The 17,699-nt window shown below is 28.8% G+C and overlaps 1 protein-coding gene across 2 annotated transcripts; it reads right to left on the bottom strand.

Annotated features, from left to right (window-relative positions):
• Positions 1–1,006: 1,006 nt before the first annotated feature.
• LOC118180604 (uncharacterized protein C3orf38 homolog) lies at positions 1,007–14,171 on the bottom strand. Of its 2 annotated transcripts, none has more exons than XM_085822448.1 (2): positions 13,271–14,171; positions 1,007–10,539 (listed from the first exon to the last, which is right to left on the bottom strand). In XM_085822448.1, exon 2 carries the CDS (start codon positions 10,482–10,484, stop codon positions 10,155–10,157), a length of 330 nt encoding a protein of 109 aa, XP_085678574.1. In that variant the 5' UTR covers positions 10,485–10,539; positions 13,271–14,171; the 3' UTR covers positions 1,007–10,154. The 2 variants fall into 2 exon arrangements, with proteins under 2 accessions (XP_085678574.1, XP_085678575.1); XM_085822449.1 differs by having other exon boundaries at positions 13,298–14,171.
• Positions 14,172–17,699: the final 3,528 nt, after the last annotated feature.

The following is a 17,699-nucleotide window of genomic DNA, read 5'->3' as shown; positions in this document are numbered from 1 at the left end:
ACTGCACAGTGCTCCCATATATAGAATAACTACAAGCCAGTTCCCTTAGGAAGTTTTCCATGAAGGTATTCATCTCTTAGGCAGATAGTCCTTGAGTGCTTTGATGAGTTAAAATGAATCATCTAAATTAAACCCATGGTATTGATGTGTTGTATTTTGTCAGCAATACGACATAAAGAGCAATCACTCTGCTAACTTACTAACATTAAGTATATAAATTAATCAGTAAAAAGGTTTATGATTAAAAGTCAGCAGACTTGTCTGTTTGACGAAAACGTTCTGGATGCTGTTTTAAGATTCTTTTAACTCCAGATCACATCTGAAAGCTGCAGAAATTTGTATCACATTTTAACCAAAGTATGCTCTGAAATTTATGTTAAGCTGCCAAAATATACATTACACTTTCTCTAAGCAATAATGTAATTTAGACACACTTCAGTCACTTATGAATACTGCACCCATGAAACCTCACTCTGACATCTACAAGAATGTATTAATATTTGTATTTCTAATGAAACTCTCATTTTTAACCTGATTCAAATAAATACCTACAAGGTCAAAGTTATTGAAATTAAATTAAATTTCTTTTATAAGTTTTTCAGCCTAGTTTCCCTTTACTCTTTGGGCTCACCAGCGGCCGAGCGGTAAAGTCGCTGAACACTGGTAATTCGGTCCGAGGTTCGAATCCCGCGAACGGTCTGGCTGCATGGGTGTTTTCGTCATGTGTAACGTGTATACGAGCCAGTTTTCCTTAGAAAGTCCTCCACGAAGGCATCCCTGCCTTTAGGCAGATAGCCCTAGTGTGCTTTGCCATAATTAAATACACTACCCTTTACTCTTTGTACTGCTGTGGTCACATGCAGAACTTCTAGGTATAACCAATTTTCGTTCCCTCTAAATTTTATAATTAAATAAATTCCAAGAATGAGAAATATTTAAAAATTTTACTGCTTTTTTTTTAACATATTCTTTGCAACTTGTGGGAAGAGATGAAATGCAAAAAAAGGCAATTTTTTTTAGTGTTTATTTTTTTTATTCAAGACAATGTAACAAATAATACAGAAATTAAAAATTAGCACAAGTAATAATTCCATTACTAATAAATACAGCTAAAACAATACAATCTCACTTGTGTACAGTAAGTGAAACATGATTAAAATCTTTGCTAACTTCACACTATACCTACAGGACAAATACACAAGACAATACGGTAAAATATCAGCAATTATATTGCGAAGAACACAATTTGGGACGTAAAGTGAAATAGCTTACTTCAAAAGTTACATACAATGCATAGATTTAGAGGTAGAAAATATGATTTATTCGCTCTTTGATTTCTTTAATGCTTATTTGGGAATCAATTCTTAAATATATTCTACAAGCAAAATATATGCTCCTAAAAAGTAATAACAACTCAGCAGCATATCATCAAAGCGAATACAACTCAATCGAAGTGCAAATATGGAAATATATTTAAATCATTTTTGGTGTGAAAATTTAAGAAATGAACAGCAAAATTTACTTTCTTTTAAAAAATCATCAAATTTGAAAATAGTAAAGATTATTCTTAAAGATCAAGGAAGAGATTCAGAATTTATGGCTGTATATGATATCTAAATAAAATTTTTACAAACACATTTTTATAAATGACATGGGAATAATGTGATATTAACAGCAGCTATAAGATTAATTCATGACTGTAAAAAAGAAATAAATGGGCTTTTCATAACTAGAGGATTGCTTTCGATTTAATCCATCATAAAAAAAAAATTTCATCCTAAAACAATTTAGTTGTCAAGAATGATAAATAATAAACAAACAAAGTCATGCCAGGCGGCATTCAGTATGGGTAAAAAACAGATACTTTTTCACCCCAATATACTTATTAAACATATAAAATTTCAGAGAAAGAAATACTTCTTTAATATTTCCCTTTCTTCTAAGATATGCTTTAACATCAAACAAGAACACTAATAATGATAACATTACAAATATTATGCACCTTTTCCGTTTTGCCGGCGTAGGCGATAAAGTCGCCAATAATGGTAAAACTGATACCAAACGCAATATCCTTGCTGGTAACCTTTTACGCCTCATTTTCAAAACAAATCGCAGCCATTTCTTATCAGATTAGTTGTTTCAATACTGGCACACAATTACATAGAATTTTTACCAGATAGTTCAATTTTATGCGCTAAGGCAATTCGAGGTAATTAAGTCAATTAGGATGCAATCACACCGCTCATCCGAAGGCGAAAATATAGAAAAGGCAAAGTCAAGGGTTAAATTCAATTCGAATGAGAATGCACTGGCGAAGTAAAGCACTGTGGTTTTACATAATTTCTGAGTAAGCTATTCATACGAATTGAAACAATTCTTGCATTTAAACTTGTATTCCAAATTACGATTTAACTTGAAATTAATGTAGATAATTATGGAATTAGATTTTTGTAGCGCAGTTTACGCGAGATGAGATCACTTGGGGTCATGTGATATAAACTGCCCAATCAGGATGTTGAACCATGAAAGCATAGTAAATTCTTAAATTAATGTCTTTTTACAAAATTTTAAACGATATTAAAATGTTTATGCTTTCAAAAAGAAAATTCTGAGAACTAACATTTGTTAACATTTTTTATATGTATATTGTATGTTGTCGCTAAAAAAGTCTGCATGGCGATATTTGCGCCGGCAAGATGGAAAAGTACCGAATAATCTTATAGTGAATCATAAAAACTTCAAGAAAGTTAGTTATCTGTTTGAGAGTAAAGTTACACGGAAGACATACAAACCAATCTCAGGAGAGGAGGGGAATCCCTAATTTATAATATAAAAATATTGGATTGAAACTCTTAAACTCAATTATTTGAAATCTATTCACTTAGCAAAGACTTCTTTCTCTCTTCTTTCTCTTTTAAAATGAAGTCTTTAAATACTCTTTTCTTAAGCATGTAAAAGATATTCTTTTAGTAAGAACAATTTTATCCCAATTTTACTTCTGTGAGTTACAAAACTGTTCGAATTCTGATCAGAAGTTCTAAGTTTTTTTCTCTTCTTTTAATAAAATTCATTCTTCAGAGTTTAAAGACTCTGAAAGACTTTTCAGAAGAACCTAGTTCTGCTAAAATTATACACAAAACTTTTATCAGTCGGTGAACTAAACTTCTTTATAGACTCCCACATTTAATAAAATTTGCTTTAATTATTTAGCTTTTAGTTTGGATTTTTCTTTTTGATTTCTATTTCATTTCATCTTTCATCCCATCTATTCATTTGGCCTCTCTTAATCATTTGGCTTTTAGGATTTTTTGTTTCTTGAAGAAAAGAGATCTATATCAGTTGTTATCAAAACAGAATTTTCTATAAAATCTATACCAATTTCCCCCTTTGTTTTGTTTAATTTTAAAAAATGTAAGTGGTTATTAAAAAAAAAATCACCTTTTGGTAAATAAAAAAATCTTTTTTTTTTTAACTGCAGAAAAACAGCAAATTTAAGTTACAGTTTTACATACCATATTTATTTTTCCAATAAAATTAAAACTGTGCATAATTATAAGCAGCACAAAATTCTACATTCAGTATTTCCAGAAGAAATTGATGGTAAATCAAGGCTATGATTTTTAAATAATGCAGTTACATTTTTTATCATCAGTAGTTTCAATTCTGGCAGTCCTGAATTCTTTAGCTATCAGCTGGGCAACTAAACTAATTTTAGCATAACTGATTTACTTACTTCTTATTCAAAGATTTATCTACTCAGACAACAGTTAATTAGATTTCATTAAAAATTAATTTACGAACAGTGACAGCAAAGAAATCTAGTTTATGATTATTAAAAGCTTGCAAGAAGAGAGGGGAATAATTGCAAAGTTCCAAAAATTCAAATAAAATAAGTAGCAGCTTAAACAAGAAATTGGAAGGAGGTGGTGGAAACTTCTTTACTTTTTTTCTGGAGAAGATTTTTTTTAAAAATATTAACTCTTATGTCAAAAACTGGAAGGCAAAAGTTATTTTCAGAAAACATTTGCCTAAAATTATTATAGCTAATCCTCATCCAAAATGCTAGTAGTGAAACTTCTGGAAATTAAGAATAACTAAAGACTAACACAAACAGACGACTCATAAATCTAAAAAGTAGATAGAATGAAAACATAAAGCTTAATTCATCCAACTTTAGACCAGTGTCTTAGTACAATCCATCAGATGAACCCTCAGGAGGTAGAACTAAGGTAACTTCCCTTTTACTTAGATTATGCAGATAGATTTCATTCAAATAAAATCATAAATTTACGGCATTAAAGTTCTTTAACAACACACATTCCTTCAGCAGTACTGAATATTAAAGCCACTAAAAATTCTTACCAAAAACAGCATGAATCAAATTACCCCTAATGACACAATTTCATATCAGATTTTAAAATTTTTTATCTATCAGTATGACTTGATTCAGATACAGAATTGGAAATAATGGATAAGAATGCTTTCAAATTCTTTCACATACTGTTATCTTCAAATGCATTAAAGCAAGAGTTGATATTGATTTTTTTTATATTGATTTTTTCTTTTAAATGTTAGCCTTTAAAACAAAGCCTGTTACCTTTACAGCTTTTAAAAAAATTCTACTACACAGAAAGAAACATCAGAAATTCAGGTCCAAGAAGCTTGAAATAATTTTTTATCCACCTATTTTGTTTCTGTAGCATGTACCTACTTTTTATGAATAATAATAATTTTTGTTCACAACACTATCACTTACACAAAAGATGAATATATGGTTGTGATGAGAAAAATCAGTGCAGAAAATCTGGGGCGAGTTATAACTTACTAAAATTATTAATTTCTAAAATTCAGCGTATGTTAACCTCAGAATTCATAACAGTAACATACTGAAAAATTCATATACTTAGATAGTAAAACACAAAATATTGTAAATTTTATGTTATGATGAATATTGCTATTCATCAGGTAGATATCTTAATGACTACATATAATTTTTCTGTAATTTAGTAAATAGAGTTAAGAATTTATCAGCATGTGTATTTCATTGCAAATATAAAAAATAAAAATCTTTTAAAATGTCTGTCATAAACTGCTTAAGAGGAATTAACTACACAGTACATGAAATACTTTCTTAAATTTGTAGGAAAAAAAAAAAAAAGAGTACTTCCCCCCCCAAAAAAAAAAACTGATATATAATTTTAAAAAACTGGGTTTTTTCTGATTACCTGCACTCCCTGAAAGGAACATGCTATGTTCCCAAAACAGGCAAACCAAGACATCAACAAATTGTATTTATGTGGAAATCCAGGTACATGTGCATGTGCTCAACAGATAAGCACCTGTCATTAATAGTTGTTTTTGCTGCAAGGACAAAACTGTTTTTTTTTTGGGGGGGGAAGTGCACTGAATGTAATTTGGCCCCTTTGTAAGGAATACAAATCATCCCTGCTGGCTGATGAAAAAGAAAGTCTTGCATTTCTTCTGAAATATGGTGTTCTGCCTAACAATTAAGAATGCAAAAATTCACATTTCATAAAATTATATTTCCTGAATGATCGAATTTTAAAAATAAAAATTTGTGCAATTTTCTTATGTCTTCTGAAGCTGAAACAGACTGTTGCATACATGGGGAGAACAACAATTTGCGTATTAGCCCATTGCACAATGTCAAATTTCTGCAATTCTTTTTTTTTTTTTTTTTTATTATTATTATTATTAAAACAAATCGCTGCATACAAAGGCAGAACAAAACACAGAGAAGTAAGTGTTTTATTATGGAAGTTTCTTGCATTTTTAATTTTCTTAATTTGGCTGCTAAAATTTCATACTATGTAATTCATACTATGCTGGAATTTTTTTAAGTGGCTGTTGTCTCTCGTAAGCTTTGTAAAAAATTAATCAGCAATAGTTAATGACTTTCTAGAAAGAGGCTGTGGATAATCAGAAGTAACAAAAATGGCATAAGAGGTTTTCTAAATCATTATGACTTCACACTATACATCAAATATAGCAAACTGTTAAATTCCCAACCTAATAACATCTAATCACATATCTTAAAATATAAAATTACATTTACAAAAAAAATAACAGTACAGAATAAAATGATACTAAAAGTTTTAAAGATATAAAATCAAGTTATTAAAGAGTAACAAATTACAAGAAAATCAAAAATTCTTGCATATGGAAATACAGGGTGGGCCAAATAAGACCTACCAATGTTAAACACAAATAACTTTTTTATTTTTTGATATAATTATTTTTTTCTTTTTGTAGGTTATAATTGAATTTTTGGAAATTTATTAGGGAACCATACAGTACAAAACAATGCATTAAAATTACTGAGTTTTTCAATTCTTGTCAACGATCAATTGTCATGACGCAGGTTAAATATCGGCAATATTTTAATTCAAGTTTACTGTTTGGTGTGGTGTTATGGCCAATAGAGTCCGCCCACATTTCTTCGAGAATGAGGATGGAATGTCGGAAACAATTTCCGGAACTTCTTACAGAACAATGAAAGCATTCGCGGCCAATGGTGGAGCAGAATCCTTTTTTTTTTATGGGGATATTTAAAAGGTAAAGTATATGTTAATAAACCAGAGACTATTAGACAGCTGAAGCAGAATATTCAAGACAAAATACTGAGCGTTCAACTAGAAACATTACATGGTTTAATAAAAAACGCGTTAAAGAGAGCCAATCTCTATACCGCGAAAAATGATAGACATTTGTCTCATGTCATATTTCATACATAATTTCCATAAAACATATTTAATGTATTAAAAAAATTAATCAAAATAAATTAGTATTGCCAGATTATCCATGTTTAACATTAATAGGTCTTATTTGGCCCACCTTGTAAATATATAAATCTTTGACTTTCACTGTTTAATGTTACATGTCAAAAATATATTTAATACTGAATAAAAATATTTCTAATACACACATATAAAACAATTATTACATTATACTGTAATAATGTGATGAAAAGTGTGGAATGAAGATGCATTCTTTGTATAAAATTAAATCAAATTCATAAACTTGTGCATCCAAATACAAATTTTTGATTATTTAGAAGAAATTAATCATCTTGCAACAGAAAATGCAATAGCACAAATATTTAGTTGAATAGAGCCTTCTGTTTGGTACAAAAGTACTGTTTAGCAAACTATAAAAAACAATTTTCTTTTTATATGCCTTTTTTAGCTATTTTTATTGAATTGTTTTACGTAAGACTATGTAACTCTAGTTCGCATATGATGAATGGAATGTTTTTAGATGGACAATATATGTATAAATGTGCAATACTTTTGAGACAAAAACAAATACTATGATTGAAAATTTTATGAATAAAATAAAAATGCTTTCTTTGGAACATTCCTGAAAAAAGTTGCAGGATATACTAAAAAAACACACAATTTTTGAGGTAGTATGTTATTATGATGTGTATCAGAGATGCTAAAAATAACACCATATATAAATTCTGTAAAAAATCACAGCACTGATGAAAGTTATTATATAAAGTGATAAAGTTTTATTAATATGAGCTAGAACATAATACTACAGTTCATAAATGCAAGAGAACAGATAGCAAATTATCTGAATATATTATGAAATATAGCCAGCATAAAAATTTTCAGTACATAAAAGTTGTTGCTAGTGTATGCTTTTCATATACAATTTTAGACACAAACTGTGTTCCACTATATTTTTATTTGATAAATAGCAATAATACATCCCATGATATACTTAAATAAAGTGAAATAAAAGTTCACATAATAAGATTGAAACTTGGTAAAAAAAATCACATAGCTTCATAGAAAAAAATTAGCATTTAGCTTGCATCAATGAATGTAAAGAAAAATTATTTATACTTGTAAGCTACCAAAGAGTAAGTTAAAACATGCCATTTCTAAATGGATTAGTACATACATTACTCAGAGTATAAAAGTTTCTAAACAAATCAATTAACTGACCTGATCCTGATCTAAGAAAATTTTTATGTTCTTTTGCTCATTAATTTGAAAACTTTTTTAATCTTTTACTGTAATCCAGAAAGTGTAAATTAAGAAATCATTTTTTAAAAATTTTTTAAGGAAAATTATATTTTAATTGGTGCATTTAAATACTGAAGCTCTTTTCAGTTCTTAGAGAATTATACAGCATAGTTGATCTCTTGTCAATAATCATTCAAAGTTGAGAAAATCCAAATTTTCTTGTACTGTTTATTTTACTGTTTATTTCTAGTACTGTAAATTTTCTTGTCATGAAATTCAAAACAAATAATACTGCCCAGCATTAGTACAAGTAATAAGATGAATATATCATATTAGATACTAAACAATAATTTTAATAATATGAAAAAAAATCTCTGCAACACAAACAACAAAAAACACACAGAGATGCAAACTGTTACGAATGGCATAGTTATTATACACTTAAAAACTATAATGAAACAAAACATAATTTGTAATTTGTTATTTCAATAATAATTTTTTCTGCAAAACTCAAAAATATTTTGATATTTGGAAAACACTGATTGCATTACATTAATTATAACAATTTTAAGATTAAGTTTTATTAATATGAGCTAGAACTCTCTTCAAAATTTGTCATTTGTAATAAGCATAAGCATTATAAGATTTGAGCATACAGATAAATTTAAGTAAAAATAAATATGAATTTGCACTAACCTGCTTATTATAAAAATTTAATTCCTTTTTTTTTAACAAAAATTGTCTTATTTCAAAATTTTTGCTTTAAGTGAAGTGCTGAATGGATAAGATCAGTCCCACCTTAATGGATGGACACTGCAGAAGAGCCTTGGAATATAAGGGCATACACTTTCACATGTATATGGTTATTCTTGAAAGAACTGGTAAAGTTAAGGATTCACTCTAATTATTGCTAAGGCCAAGAAGCCTAGAACCTCATATTTTAAGGAATTTCAAATTCAACCTAAAATTCCTTTATAATTCTTTTCTCCTTCACAAGAAAAATGAATATGGCCATTGAGAATACTTAAACGAATGGTATGCTTAAGACTCTTTTATTCAAGCTGAGGCTAAGAATGCCAAAATATTGCAAATCCTAGGGACTCATGTTTCTATACAAACAGAATATATGTATAATCTAGCAGCCATATGTCTGTTATAACAGCCTTAGGCAAATCTGCTGAATATTGATAGTTCACTCTGGTTCAATATCTGACACCTGACAGGTAGCATAGTATTTATATGATATTTCCAATCAATGAATCAATGAATATCAATGAATTTCCTTTAAAAAATTCTCAACTTCATCCCAAGGCAAATAACCTTAGAATGCTTCGCCAACCAAATAGTTAATTGCATTCAGAATGAACAGTTAAGCTGGCATTACAATTTTTATTTTTCCACCTCTTACGGTATATGCTACCAAGTTTTGGTATCTTACATAAAATATATAATTGAAAAACATTTATTCTTAGTTAAACTGATACTAACAACTGTATCAATACATAAGGAATAAATAAAGATACTTGTTCAGCTAAATTTAGAAATATGCTTCTTTTATGGTTGCAGAATGCATTTAATGAGTGAAATATTATTAATGCATGATGATGATCATGAATCAAACACTTACGGATCTGACAGCCACAGAGATTTTGCATCATGAGATGAATTATAATAATGATTTAGAGATTTAAAAAAATACAATTGATGCTGCTTCACTTAATATTTAAGAATATATATATATATATCATGTTTGTTTGTTTGGCATTTAAGACAAACTCATAACACCCAGAGCACCTTCAGACAAAATTGTGCTGGTAAAGTATGTAATATATTTACAAAAGCTTTATAATCACAGATAACTTCTCTTTGAAGACTTAATTTCTGTGCTACTAATTCTTGCAGCAAGAAATGCATCCTATGATAGTCACATAAATTATTTATAATTTAAATGCCACTTTTGTGAAATCAGTATTTCTTGCAACTGATTACAAAAATTCTATAAAAATTACATACATCACAAAACTGAAGTCTAAAACATGGACAAAAATGCTTTTTTAAAGCTAAGGATTCACATGTGAACAAACAAATACTAGGTCACAACAATATGAAATTTCAAGCATCTCTGATACACAGTGATATGAAATGCATCAAATATACTTAAAATGCTTGAGGTTTCACCTCATTACAAGCATTCCACAAGGATAAACAAGTTTTGATGTACACAATTTTTTTGCTTTTTGGATCAGGATCAAAACCTTTCCTCCTCAGGTATTTCAAGAGTAGTTCCTTTGATACTTTTTGGCGATGAAGGACTTCTGAAGCATTTGAAGCACTTTTTATTATTTCATTCACTAAATCAGGTGCTTGTACACCATTATAATGATCATCCATCATATGGCTTGTAGTTATCATGGCAATTTCTTTCAGGTGATCCAAACTTAGGCAACTAAGTATTTCACGCAACCCTTCAACTTCATGAGGATTCATCCTGAATCTTGAATATCCTTAGTAGGAAGAGAGGCTGTGATATGCAATTTATGAACTGAAATGAAATATTGCACAGGATATGAAATTTTAACAAATACTATATGCTTAAAAACAGAGACAACAGTTAACAACAGATAATATTTTTCAAAAGGCATAAAGGGAAACATAAAAAAAAAAAAAAAAAAAAAAAAAAAAAAAAAAAAAAAATCAAAACAGACAACAAAGATCAATCAAATTAGCCAAATTTAAAATTTCTATTTTTATATAAAATAATCAAAAATCATACTGAATTTTTCTTATGCTACTTAAGTCAGAATTTCCAGTAGACATGACAAAATTAAAGTTGCAACTTTATAAACTATGCATGTTTTTTTTAACAAATTGCCATTACTTTTAATAAATTGTGTAAATATCTTACAAGCTAATGGAGAAAATTAAAAAAAAAAAATATGACAGTATATTTGTAAAAATCATACAATCAAACTCTGATTATCTATCAGTCTCAGGACCATGTCAGATATTGTTTATCTACCAGTCTTTGGATCATATCAGATGAATAATTGAAATTACTTCCACCACTGCTATCTAATATGGGCACTTGATAATTAAGTTTAGTTAGTTTTAAGATCTAGCTCAGCATAATACAAGGTAGAATATGAATAAGAATGAAGATTAGAATTGAAAATTGATCATATCAAATATAAGAAGTAGTGTAAGAAGTAACAGGTATAAGAAGCAAGCTTTTTAACTTGCTTCTTATTATGTACAATATGAACATAGTACTTTAAATAAATTTAAAATAGTCTTTAACTGCAACATGGTAAATATTAACTGCTTTACTTTGCTGGAGGGTTTTACTTTTTCACTTAATTTGCAGTAAAATGTGGTATGCAATTTTTACTTATAGCAGTAACCAAAAGCTAGAGAAACAATTTTTCAATATTTCAGATACTCTGTAGTTAAAATAACGACAAAGTTAAAAACATATGATATCTGAATAACATATGTGCTTTAATGTTACCAGAAATAAATGTGTAAAATTTATATGGTAATTTTCAGTGGAAAATTCTTCCTGCATTATTTTATTTGACAGTACAATACAGTATCCTTCTAACATTATTTTAAACTTTTACTTTAAATACAGAGCCACATGATTATATTTTATTGTACAATATGATCTGTTCTAAGTAGATGTGCCAGTATGAAATAAATAAGGCATTTGTTAAAAAAATAAAATTGTTCTGAACATGGCAATCAGTCTTTTTGGCATTACCAATAAATATATAATATACTATTTTACAGTTGTTTCTCGGTAAATTTATGCTATATGATAATTTCTGAGCTTGACATTTTGTCATAAGCAAGTATTTAGAAAAACATATCTTCTAGGATTTACCAAAAATACTCAAAAACCTCCAAAGCTAAATTTCTTTTCCTCAGCTCTCTGCATTTAAACAGTACTACAGTTCTGAGAATGTTGTTTTTAATCATTGAAAATAAAAATACAACTGTTCACTTACATTTTCAAAATGCAATTTTCAATATTAAAATCATTCCTACCACTAACAGAAACACTGCAAAAATAAATAAAATATACTCAGTGATGAGTTACAGTTTTCAGAATCTGAAATTAATCATTTTATAGCATATTGTACTACATGTAAACAAATTTCAAAAGTAACACATACTTTCTTCTTACGAAGTTTACTTATCAGTAAAAAATTAAGAAAGACAATGATTTACATACCCTTGTAATTGTGAGTTAAAGATGCATGACAACTTTTAAATTTCATTACTTCAAATATAAAATGTGATAAAATTACAATGTGAGAACTTCTATTTTACTTATTTTTACATGAAATACATACATACATAAAAATATGTAATTCCTATAATTTTACTATTTTTTAATCAGTTCATTAATATTTTAATGCCTTTGAGGTAGCTCATTTGAACTCTAAAAATGCACTGTATTCCTTAAGTTTTCAGAATTTTCAAAATAGTTTCAAATCAGTGCTATGTATATAATTAGCCATACTAATGAATAATATGTCATGCATTCAAATTATTGTAAAGCTAAAAAATTTATATCACATGTTAAAAATAATGAAACTAAAAATTTATATAGGAGAAAAATCAGTATATACAGAGAAAAATAGGTATGTACAGAGACAACAGAATTGCCTTTGTGGAAGCAATATCAAAAGTAGAGCTGGAAAGATAATGAGGGAGAAAGAAACAAATATTGAACACAAAACAATTTTCTATCAATAATAAATAAACACATGTGACACACAACTAGAATTAACTTATTTAAAAATGCTAAAAATATAACATATTCCAGTGGAATGAATTCACCCCCAAATAAAAAAAAAACTAATATGAAGCTTAAGAAAATGAAAACTATATAAAAATGAATAATCCTTTTGCATAAAAAATTCTTTACATAAACATATATAAATAAGATTAGGGGTATAAAAAATATTTAATTACTTTATTTAACTAACGAAATTAATAAAAAATATAAATATGATCATATGCAAATTGTTAACAGCCGATTATCATAACAATTAAGTACACTAAGTGGATAAATTATATACGTTTTCAAAAGTTAAATGCAGATGAAGAACTAATTCTTACAACCAGTTACATTATTCAAATTTCGCATCATACTCGGCATTAATAAATGATATAACGAAGTATACGAAAATAAACATATCTAATACAGCCAAGTATAAGAAATTACAGCTATTTCAGGGCATATTAATTAAAGACATATAACTTACATTATTAAAAGGAACCGTACAGCTTACTTCTTCTCAGAATGCCATCGCAAATTTTAGACAGTATAAGTTAATGAGCAACAAGTTGTCACATCCGATTTTATTCGAAAATTAATCAGTAACTTTTTATACAAAATTCTGTGCTACAGAAGACATAAATCTTAAATACGGTATAACGCTGTTGAAAAGACAGCTTCCATCAACTGTCAAAATGGATAACATTTAAAAAACTAATAAAAATAATGTTGGCAAGCAATATTACGCCAAATATGGTAACTGGTAAACATTATTATGTGACTGATATAAATATTCCAAACGCAAAATATAATTCTAAATGATTATAATTAAAAATGCATATACATATACAGCGTATTAATCAGACACATCTTTTGATGAAGTTTTTAAAATTATAATTCTAAAACTAATATTGTACGGGACAGCTTCTTAAAACTTGAAGCTCCAATTGGCGATAAAATTTATAAACGCCAAGTGGTGGAGCCATTCCTTACTCGCATGAAAAAAAAACAAGTCTGAAACTACTGTAACATGAGACGTTTTCTGGATGAAATTAAGTCACATTTTCATACCACGTAAAACTTCTGAAAATATTAGGATATGTACCTAAAAATATAAGTAAAATATCCGACATGAGACATTCTTTTTTAAAAAGACATGCCATTGTAAAAAAAAAAAAAAAAAAATATGATGGCGGTAAGCGTGTTTTTAAATAAAGTAAACTGTATTACGTCAAGTCCACAATTTATTTGAGGAAATTATGTTTCAATCTTTCTTTTTACTATACAAGTTTAGAAAAATCATGCTTAAAGAAAAAAACGGCTTCAATCGCTTGTGTTCAAAGACATATAAAAAAAAATGACCTCTGTTCTGCTATGTTTACATTTGAAAAAACGCTGTATTGGAAAAAACAGTGTTGCCACATTTGATTCCGTAAAAAAAAAACTCTACACTTCTGAAAAAAGAATTGCTACTGTGCATAAATGTGTCTTGAAGAAAATAGCAATGAGTAACCAAATATTTCAGCATCATTGCTTATTTCAAAATGTACTAAAAACATTACATGGTGAAGAATTAAAAAAAGGAGAATTTTTTTAATCTTAATAAAATGAAAAAAACTTGCATATCTGTATCTTTGCTGTCGATTCATACAGTTTTTCAATATTTCCTGGTCGCCCTGTCGATATTTAGTTGGATTGTCTGAAATGTTTAATTGATAAATGCAGTTTTCAAATATTTTTTTAAATAATAAGCAAATGCATCGAATAACGATAATATTACTGCATCTGCTAGATTAAATGCAACATTTTTCTGAAATACTCGAAAATATCAATGTTAAAATATTGAAAAGGTTTTTCTGTTACAAGTAACATGTGGCCAAAGGTTTGGTTTATGTGATTACGGCAAAGCCTCGAAGGCTATCTGTCTAAGGAAAGGGTGCCTTCGTCGAGGTCTTTTTAAGGGAAATTGGCTCGTATACACGTTACACGTGGGGAAAACCCACAAAAACTCTGACGAGCTTCCGATCGAACTACTGATTTTACTGTGGGCCAAGTTGCCAAATCAGAAATCTTGGGCAACATAGGTAGACAACAAAAACTATGTTAAATTTTGTTATATAACTGTTTCGTGGAATATGAAAGATACAGAAAGACTAAAAGGCTACGTAAGGTAATTTCACCAGGAAAATATTGTGTGTTTGTGTGGATTTTTTAGTGCCCAGTTTTGTTGTAAAGAATCCAGTTTTGTTGTAATCAGAAGAAACATTTTCACTCAGAAAATTCACAGATCTTTATTTAGAGATGATCAAAGACGAGAATCATTTATATCGCCTCAGACAAATGTATAACGTTTCTTAAAAATTTCATAAAATCATATTATTGAGTAAAGACGTCTCTAATATTTTTCTAGTATACTTTCTCTAGGTTTTCTCTCAAAATTTACTATAACTCTCTCGATAAACATTAATCACAGAACGCTAACCAAAAACAAAAACATCATTCTAATATTTTTGAACGAGCGAAAAAAGAGATAGACCTGTTGCTACTCAAACGTGAGTAAAATATAATTAAAACTGCAAAATTATGTTTATACTTTCTCACACATATTAGACTGTGAAATGCAAAGCGGTGGATTCCAACAGTTACAGAATAGTAAGTAGTGATAAGCTTATAATGTTTGTGTTATAAAGCAATTTCTATCAATTTTAATCTTCCTGTTGTTTGTGCAGTCACAGCGTCCCGTTTTTGGCTCTCAGAAATGCGATTGGTTTAACATTACTGAAAAGCTGCATAGTATTTTTTTCATACATAAGATCAATTACCCTAGTTTTTACGCGAAAATAAAAGATAAATGCTGAGTGATCATTTAAAATTCATTAAATTAAACCCATGTTCAAAAACTACTTCTTGGCATGGTATTATTTTCCTTCAAAGTTTAATTCATATTATAGCAGGCTACCAGATTAGCATTTCATATATCATCTCTCATCAAATCTCTATTCATCTTACGATCGTTTCTGAACTGAGAGCTTCGTCTTAAAGAAACAAAATCTCACCTTGAAAGGAAATTATTATATTTATTTGATGCTTCGCTGTACACAGATGTCTTCAATGTCAGCAGAGACTTTGTGAGGAAGAATCTTATCTTTTGCAGATGTGCTATCGGAAAAAGCTTCGCCTTAAGGAAATCATACTCATAAATGTTTAGAAGTAAGCTAAGTCGATAACACTGCTATAGATATGAAGTCCTTATATTCAAGTGCTTAGCAAGCAGGCACTGAATTTGAGAGGTGCCCATTTGCTGAAAAAGAGGCTAAATCTTTTTCATATTAATTACTAAAATTTGTGTCATATAGTCAATATGAATAAAATGCTTCATTAAAATTCATAGCCTTTTCAAATTTTTAATTTGAAAACTAAAAAGAATTTATTAATTTACTAAAATTTAAAATTTTAAAATTAATTATTTTTTATTTTATATTTTTAGTACTCTGTAAGATCTCTTTTTTACATAAAATTTCTGTAAAATATCCTTTATATTTTAATGCTACTAGTCTGAATCTAATATTGTACATTCTAAATATTGTACCATATAAACACATTTTATGACCTTAAATTTTGTTTGCGTTAAAGAATATATAGAAGATAAAACATTTAATTGAAAGTACTGAAGGAAATCCGAAGTAAATTTTGGAAGGTGTTATTCTCAGGAATTTTTAATTTACTATTTTAGTATACATTCTATAGCATTTGTTCTCAACGGGGGCGGTATCGCCCCCTGGGAGCAGTGGAAGGATGCTGAGAGACGATGAGCATGTTTTGGCATTCGAACTTCCCAAAACATTTATTTAAAAACTCCCCAGAATATTTATTAAATCGATTATTCAATTTACTCAATTTGTATCAGCAATAAAACGGACTTACGCGACGACTCCCCTCATGCAATTCTACGAATAGTGAGATGAATCTAAAAAAACTCATCCTGACAAACAGAATAAAGATTTGCCATTTTTCTCGAATATCAGAGCCAAGTTTCTGAAGGCACAGTCTGTCTGAGTTTTACTAGTAACCTCATAAAAAAATGCGACGCTGCTTTGATAGGCCTCTTATAGTACTATATCAAAATTAATTGTTAAATCGGGGAAAGCTCATGCCATGGACAAAGAATTGACACAAAAAAGAGACGTCGACTCCATATCGTGAAAAGGCGGACTTGCGCCTTTATCTCTCTAACAGTATTTAATCGAACGTTCAGAAACTGGCTCTGAACCATTCAGTACACGCAACTCACTGACCATACTTGATTGTTTCATTGATATTACTCTTTTAGTGTATTTTTTTGCTGTTCGTTTTTTAATTATTCGTTAATAATAAAGAAATTTTAAATATAAAACATCGCGGTTCTAAATGACCGTCTGTGAGACAGGAGCGATATGTTGTCTTAATTATATTCCTCGTTGAAAATACAGATTCACACAGTTAGGTAGAGCCAATGAACGGTGTTAAATGAAATGCACCTTTTTTAAAATTAGGATACTTTACTTCGTCCAAATTACGTAATTCCAAAAGTCATTCTTAGGTTCTAAACTACGTGCTTTTAAAATTTTGTCATTTTGAAAGAGAAAAATTTCGTTTTCCTCAGGAGATAAAGAGAATATATAATTAATATTTTAAGTTATCGTGAGCTTCTAATGAAGTATTATTATTTTATATCCTTTATCTTACTTCTAACTAATTAATCAAGGTAAAACAAAACTGCTTACCTTGTTCCAATGGATTCGTCCAGGGCCACTGGATGCATTCTTCTCAGGGACTCTATCTGCAAAATCTTGAGAGGGATAATCCATAAATGATAAACTTTCTTAACGCAAACATATTTAATGAAGGCGTTAACGGTTACATAATTTTTACATAAT

This window comes from Stegodyphus dumicola, chromosome 8 (assembly GCF_044657685.1).
Source record: "Stegodyphus dumicola isolate Sdum_Otavi_A_Nest chromosome 8, ASM4465768v1".
Classification (NCBI taxonomy): Eukaryota; Metazoa; Arthropoda; class Arachnida; order Araneae; family Eresidae; genus Stegodyphus; species Stegodyphus dumicola.
Note: the sequence above shows the minus strand (reverse complement) of the source record. Positions and strands in the feature narration are given on the sequence as shown.

Bases quoted from the DNA above. Each gene is read 5' to 3' on its own strand.
- LOC118180604 (XM_085822448.1), bottom strand. From the start codon at position 10,484: ATGAATCCTCATGAAGTTGAAGGGTTGCGTGAAATACTTAGTTGCCTA.